A 6398-nucleotide genomic window follows, 5' to 3' on the forward strand; every position below is an offset into this window, starting at 1 on the left:
TTTTAAAATACTCACGCCAAATTTTAAAAATTAATGACTTTTTAATTATGAAACTTTTTCTTATCTAATTTCGCTTAATTATTTGTGTTTTTTTTTTTCATTTGAGCTTAGATGAGCTTAGATGTTAATGGCGTTGAAATTATTTCAATTAATTTATCTTTAAATATACAATCACTAAATTTTTTAGCGCAGTAAACTGTAAAAGTATTCTTAAAAAACTGCCAATATATCACTTTTGATCCATATTCCGCTAGGATTTTGATGTTTAGAATGGTAGGCTTAAATCGACTTTAGAATCAAAAACACGAGGACGCTATAATAGAATACCCCGAGCCGCAATGATGGGTGATTTTTGACAGCTCTACGGTGACATCCCCCGAAATGCTATTTCGCGGGGGAACTCAGTGGTACTCAAGTTGAAGCCATCTTGGGCACTCAATTTCCATCATGGCTGCCGCTAGCTCAATAAACGACAGTTGGTAAAAAAAATGCTCTAGTGCAAAAAAACATAGTCATACCCCCCATCTTTTTGCACTTTTGCTTTTGTATGTTGCATATGTGCTTTATCTCTTTTACACAAGTAGGCACACATAGGTCCCACCGTGACGTCATATTCACCCCATCAAGCATGACCTGTCTATATGTGCCGACTGTTAATTCTGCATTGTTCTGTTCTACCGAATTTGAATTCTGTGAATAGAGGAAATTTTGTTAAGGTATTTTTTTATCAAGAGGCATACTTACGAAAACTCCACTCCGTGTACCGGCTTTGTGACTGTCCAGAAGCTTATACGCTCAGGTAAGTTGATGAGATGCTTTCAATCATGTTAGAATCTAATATTAATCAAACGCCAACGTAACAATTATCTTTTTAGGAAAATGCAAAACATTTATCATGATCATCGATATGCAACATTCGCATCACAGCCGATTCTCGAAATGATGGAAATTAGCACCTCCAATCCATCGGATTTATCTGCTCCACCGTCTGTTCCATCGGTCGTCCCCGCTGTCATTCTTGATTCGACATTCTTGGCAGTCTCATCGTCACCACCACCCATCTGTGATGTTTCCGGTAAGTTTCTTTTCGATGGATCTATGCCCGGTTCGTCAGCCGTACCGGGACAGAAATCCTCTTCCGGACCGTCATTTTTGACCATCCCATCGTCACCGCCACACATCACTGATGTTCTCGGTACATTTCTTTTCAAAGGATCTATGCCCAGTTCGTCAGCCATGCCGGGACAGCGATGCTCTTCCGGACGGTCATCCTCGCCCAGTCTGACGTCTTTACCTGATTCATCTTCATCATCTGGCGCGCATAATAATTCACTTGATGAAAAAGTAGACATTCTTATTAAACTATCGAAGCAGACTGCGGCTGAGGTCAAAATTATGTTTAATGCAATGAATCCGAGAGCTGGGACAACCTCACGCAATACAGCCATCACTGCCATTGAAACAAAAGAAGAGTTAGAAACCTTTAATGCTAATTTAGAGGTTAATACGTATATGGCTGAGATGCTATGCTCGCTTTTGTATGCAATTGATCATATAAAATTTGTTAAAGAAAGACTTGACAAAATAATAGATCTATTGTTCACTAGGGAATTTCTTTCAAAATGTAGTTGGTTAGGGATTGGTCGTCCCAATTAAAAAGTCGCATTTGCTGCGTTTGAAAATGTATTCGTATTAATCAAATTTGCTGGAGGAAACAAATTTCTTCAATTGAATGACGACTACGTGAAGAAGATTTTAGTGAGTAAAATGGATCATGGGAAGGGAAGGAATGAAACAAAAACGTTGCGGGAAATAGTTTCACTTTAGAAGTTTAGAATATTATAAGTAAATTTGTAAAGATTCACAGAAATATAAAAAATGTAAACAATTATTAATCAATGAAATCAAATAATACATTTATTTATGAACCAAATTTAGTAACATATTAAAAGTTCCTCCATCCCTATTAGTTTATAATTGTGAAGCAATACATCTGCATTCTTCAATAATAATCCAGCTAGCACCACAAGCAGGTTGGGATAGGAGTTAAAGATACGCATGAAGTATCTTAGCATTTGCTAGCCAGCTGAAAAAGAAAAATAATACAAACAAAATTTTAAATATTGAAAAAAGCTCCTCTTTGCCTATTTCTATTGCACTATCGAACTAGCTAGCTACTCTTGAAACGTGTGCGTTAAAGGACTAAAATGAAAAGATACTCCTCCATCTAACGATATCGCTACAAACTTACATTTAACATCCCTAACATTTATCCTAACTATTTCAGATGATAAATCATCTACGCTAGCTATGTAATTAAATATTACTTCTGAACTACATGGATACGTGAAAGCTGCCCTTTTCCTTAAAATCTCGTGCCCCTCAATAACGAACGTTCCTGATAATTCGGTTGCCCTGATGTATCGAACTATTTCATTATTTCTTTTAAAAACCATGCGTTTCTATTTCCCTGTCTTAAAACAAAATCTGACCTCACGTGTAAAATTGCCTCTTCCTGTCTTAATTTTATATATGGATAAGTTAATTTTGTTTTCTGTGTACTTGTTTCAATTCTACTAAGTTCGCCTATCCTACCTACGACTTGGCTCAAGCAATTATTCCCTGTCCTGACAAATCTTTTAATTTGCTGATATTTGTTTTCGACTGGGAACGTTGAAATTGTTGGAAGGGGTCCGATATTTTCTACATCTTCTTGTACATGCAATAGAGTATGAACATTGTAAGTCATAAACTTACGGTCGTAAATTGAACTAAATTCTGAAACAAATTGATCTAATAATGACCCTGCGTACTTTCAATAGTCTTGCTAATTTTTTGAGGAAAACATTGTAATGCCTACAACCAACAGTTTAAAATGGTGATATGCCCTGTCACTTATTCTGCCTTTTAAAAGAGGAACGCTGATGTGATGTAGGAACGTTCGGTATTCGGACGCCTTCCAAAATTTTGAACATTTAAGGGACCTTACTGCTCTCTGAAATTCTGCTGGTAATTTAATTTGAACTAGAGGCCCTGAAATTTCATCCTGCTCATCTAAATTCCATTTCTCGTTTATAAAACATCCTGTCGTAAAACCTATCACTAATTTCCTCAACACTCCATAATATACTAAATGTAAATCGTCCGAAGTAGGTAGTCTTAATACTATGTTTAAGTGTTAAATATCTAACAACGGCGATGGGCGTATCTGATGTCCTATGGAGTAATCTCCATTTCTAAATTCTTCGTTCGTTCGTGCTTCTGCTGTTCCCTCGAAGATCATCCTTCCCATGTAGCTTCTACCCAAAATTTTGCATTTATGGCATCCATGTATGCCATTGTGGTTTTTGACACCTAAAATCGATGGAATACAATGTTAATGTGTTAGATATCTTTCCTTTTCATGAAATCGTACAATCGTGAATACTTACATTTGATGAACGCTATAGCAGGGGCGTCTGCAAGTAACGCTCTTAGTGAGATGGAAATACGTTTTCCATTTATAACTACTCCGTTGTCCTGGACATCATTTATTTCTGTTACCAGACGGCGCAGATAATCCTCTGCATTATCCGGTTTAGAAGTTCCACAAAATATTCCAATAGTCATTATTGGAACATCAGGAATACCATGCAGCTGCATCAAAATGGGCCAGAACTGGGTAGTTCCGCTATTATGCAGAGGAATACCATCCATAGAAATATTCAATTCAAATGAATCTACAGGAGGCGGAGTAGTGCTGAAATAAACAAAAACATTAATGACTAGTAAAATAAGGTAACAGTTGAATTGATGTTACTACCGAAACTGTTCTTGCAGAGATTTATCTATTCCTTTGTACCACATTTGTCCACCAGCCAAATTTTCAATTTCTTTTCCCACGCCTACAGGAGTCTTCAGAAATGTCCTGGAATCTCTAGGAACATAAAAATCAGTTGTTTTTAGTATTGCTTCTAAGAAATCATTAATAGCGGCATGCGTGATTTGATGTTTCAGAGCCCACAATCGCATCGTTTCAACAAATACTTGATTCTTGTGGGCTCTATCAAATTCACTATACTCATCCTGATCTTCAATGTCGCTTTCGTCCGACATTTGGTGGCAGCTGTGACCGTCCTCTTCTTCTTCCAACCATTCAACAAATTGTTCCTCATCATGGGAGTCATTCAACACATCAGGTTGAGATATACAAAGGCGGTAGATACGGACGTCCTCATCATCTTCCAACCATTCAATTGATGGATCTTCATCAAAGCATACGCTTGACATATTCGGTTGACCTGTGTAAAGTAAACGCAATAAAATAAATATAATAAAATTTGATATATTAATTAGGTCAAGATTTAAAAAAATATCCGAAAATTCACCCTTATATTAAGAAATTCTACTTTAATGGCTCTTATCAGACCTTCTAATTATCTGGCGAATTTTAAATTTCAGTCATGTAACAATTAAGTAGGAGAAAAGCAGGGAGGATGCTCATTTTGGTTACTTGTTTGTGCCTCTTTTATGTCAGCGGTGGGGGAAGGGTCTGAGAGGCTAAATTAATTCAAGAGGATATCATCACGCATAGGGTGCCTCTTTGATGACGGCAGCAGCTTACACTAAAATAAATTAACATACTTTCTCCGAGGTCTCCTTATTCTATTTGGCGAAACGTCCTACGCGGACATACCGGGCTTTTCAGGTTCTCGAGACTTATTCACTACCAAGCAAACGGATTGTCAGTCCGTGGGATGGGGGGTCAAATGAGGCTTAGAATCACGACGGGCATGCTGTTAAGTTGTGCAGGCTGACGATCGTCCCCGTGACCCCTAAATTCCCCTTGGAAAGCATTGAGCATCGTTCTAAAAAAGTAGTTTTCTCTATCCCGCTGCGCAAAGCGATCGAAAACTTCTCAAACTCAAACTGCATCACTAATATCACTAATTTCCTCAACACTCCATAATATACTAAATGTAAATCGTCCGAAGTAGGTAGTCTTAATACTATGTTTAAGTGTTAAATATCTAACAACGGCGATGGGCGTATCTGATGTCCTATGGAGTAATCTCCATTTCTAAATTCTTCGTTCGTTCGTGCTTCTGCTGTTCCCTCGAAGATCATCCTTCCCATGTAGCTTCTACCCAAAATTTTGCATTTATGGCATCCATGTATGCCATTGTGGTTTTTGACACCTAAAATCGATGGAATACAATGTTAATGTGTTAGATATCTTTCCTTTTCATGAAATCGTACAATCGTGAATACTTACATTTGATGAACGCTATAGCAGGGGCGTCTGCAAGTAACGCTCTTAGTGAGATGGAAATACGTTTTCCATTTATAACTACTCCGTTGTCCTGGACATCATTTATTTCTGTTACCAGACGGCGCAGATAATCCTCTGCATTATCCGGTTTAGAAGTTCCACAAAATATTCCAATAGTCATTATTGGAACATCAGGAATACCATGCAGCTGCATCAAAATGGGCCAGAACTGGGTAGTTCCGCTATTATGCAGAGGAATACCATCCATAGAAATATTCAATTCAAATGAATCTACAGGAGGCGGAGTAGTGCTGAAATAAACAAAAACATTAATGACTAGTAAAATAAGGTAACAGTTGAATTGATGTTACTACCGAAACTGTTCTTGCAGAGATTTATCTATTCCTTTGTACCACATTTGTCCACCAGCCAAATTTTCAATTTCTTTTCCCACGCCTACAGGAGTCTTCAGAAATGTCCTGGAATCTCTAGGAACATAAAAATCAGTTGTTTTTAGTATTGCTTCTAAGAAATCATTAATAGCGGCATGCGTGATTTGATGTTTCAGAGCCCACAATCGCATCGTTTCAACAAATACTTGATTCTTGTGGGCTCTATCAAATTCACTATACTCATCCTGATCTTCAATGTCGCTTTCGTCCGACATTTGGTGGCAGCTGTGACCGTCCTCTTCTTCTTCCAACCATTCAACAAATTGTTCCTCATCATGGGAGTCATTCAACACATCAGGTTGAGATATACAAAGGCGGTAGATACGGACGTCCTCATCATCTTCCAACCATTCAATTGATGGATCTTCATCAAAGCATACGCTTGACATATTCGGTTGACCTGTGTAAAGTAAACGCAATAAAATAAATATAATAAAATTTGATATATTAATTAGATCAAGATTTAAAAAAATATCCGAAAATTCACCCTTATATTAAGAAATTCTACTTTAATGGCTCTTATCAGACCTTCTAATTATCTGGCGAATTTTAAATTTCAGTCATGTAACAATTAAGTAGGAGAAAAGCAGGGAGGATGCTCATTTTGGTTACTTGTTTGTGCCTCTTTTATGTCAGCGGTGGGGGAAGGGTCTGAGAGGCTAAATTAATTCAAGAGGATATCATCACGCATAGGG

The 6398-nt window shown here is 37.5% G+C and overlaps 2 protein-coding genes across 2 annotated transcripts; both read right to left on the reverse strand.

The window, feature by feature from the left end:
- Positions 1 to 899: 899 nt before the first annotated feature.
- On the reverse strand, positions 900 to 4291 carry LOC125908348 (uncharacterized). The gene is made up of 3 exons (XM_049611059.1): positions 3803 to 4291; positions 3432 to 3739; positions 900 to 1312 (listed from the first exon to the last, which is right to left on the reverse strand). Exons 1-3 carry the CDS (start codon positions 4267 to 4269, stop codon positions 900 to 902), a joined length of 1188 nt encoding a protein of 395 aa, XP_049467016.1. The 5' UTR covers positions 4270 to 4291.
- A 710-nt stretch (positions 4292 to 5001) lies between these two features.
- On the reverse strand, positions 5002 to 6093 carry LOC120956061 (uncharacterized). The gene is made up of 3 exons (XM_049611060.1): positions 5626 to 6093; positions 5255 to 5562; positions 5002 to 5177 (listed from the first exon to the last, which is right to left on the reverse strand). The coding sequence occupies exons 1-3, from the start codon at positions 6090 to 6092 to the stop codon at positions 5002 to 5004; spliced, it is 951 nt and encodes a 316-aa protein (XP_049467017.1). The 5' UTR covers position 6093.
- Positions 6094 to 6398: the final 305 nt, after the last annotated feature.

The sequence above is a fragment of the Anopheles coluzzii genome, chromosome 2, assembly GCF_943734685.1.
Source record: "Anopheles coluzzii chromosome 2, AcolN3, whole genome shotgun sequence".
NCBI lineage: Eukaryota > Metazoa > Arthropoda > Insecta > Diptera > Culicidae > Anopheles > Anopheles coluzzii.

Bases quoted from the DNA above. Each gene is read 5' to 3' on its own strand.
- LOC125908348 (XM_049611059.1), bottom strand. From the start codon at position 4,269: ATGTCAAGCGTATGCTTTGATGAAGATCCATCAATTGAATGGTTGGAA. The intron at 3,740-3,802 runs GTAGTAACATCA...TGTTTATTTCAG, and splicing joins TCTCTGCAAGAACAGTTTCG to CACTACTCCGCCTCCTGTAG. The intron at 1,313-3,431 runs GTAAGTATTCAC...TATGCGCGCCAG, and splicing joins TGCTATAGCGTTCATCAAAT to ATGATGAAGATGAATCAGGT.
- LOC120956061 (XM_049611060.1), bottom strand. From the start codon at position 6,092: ATGTCAAGCGTATGCTTTGATGAAGATCCATCAATTGAATGGTTGGAA. The intron at 5,563-5,625 runs GTAGTAACATCA...TGTTTATTTCAG, and splicing joins TCTCTGCAAGAACAGTTTCG to CACTACTCCGCCTCCTGTAG. The intron at 5,178-5,254 runs GTAAGTATTCAC...CATCGATTTTAG, and splicing joins TGCTATAGCGTTCATCAAAT to GTGTCAAAAACCACAATGGC.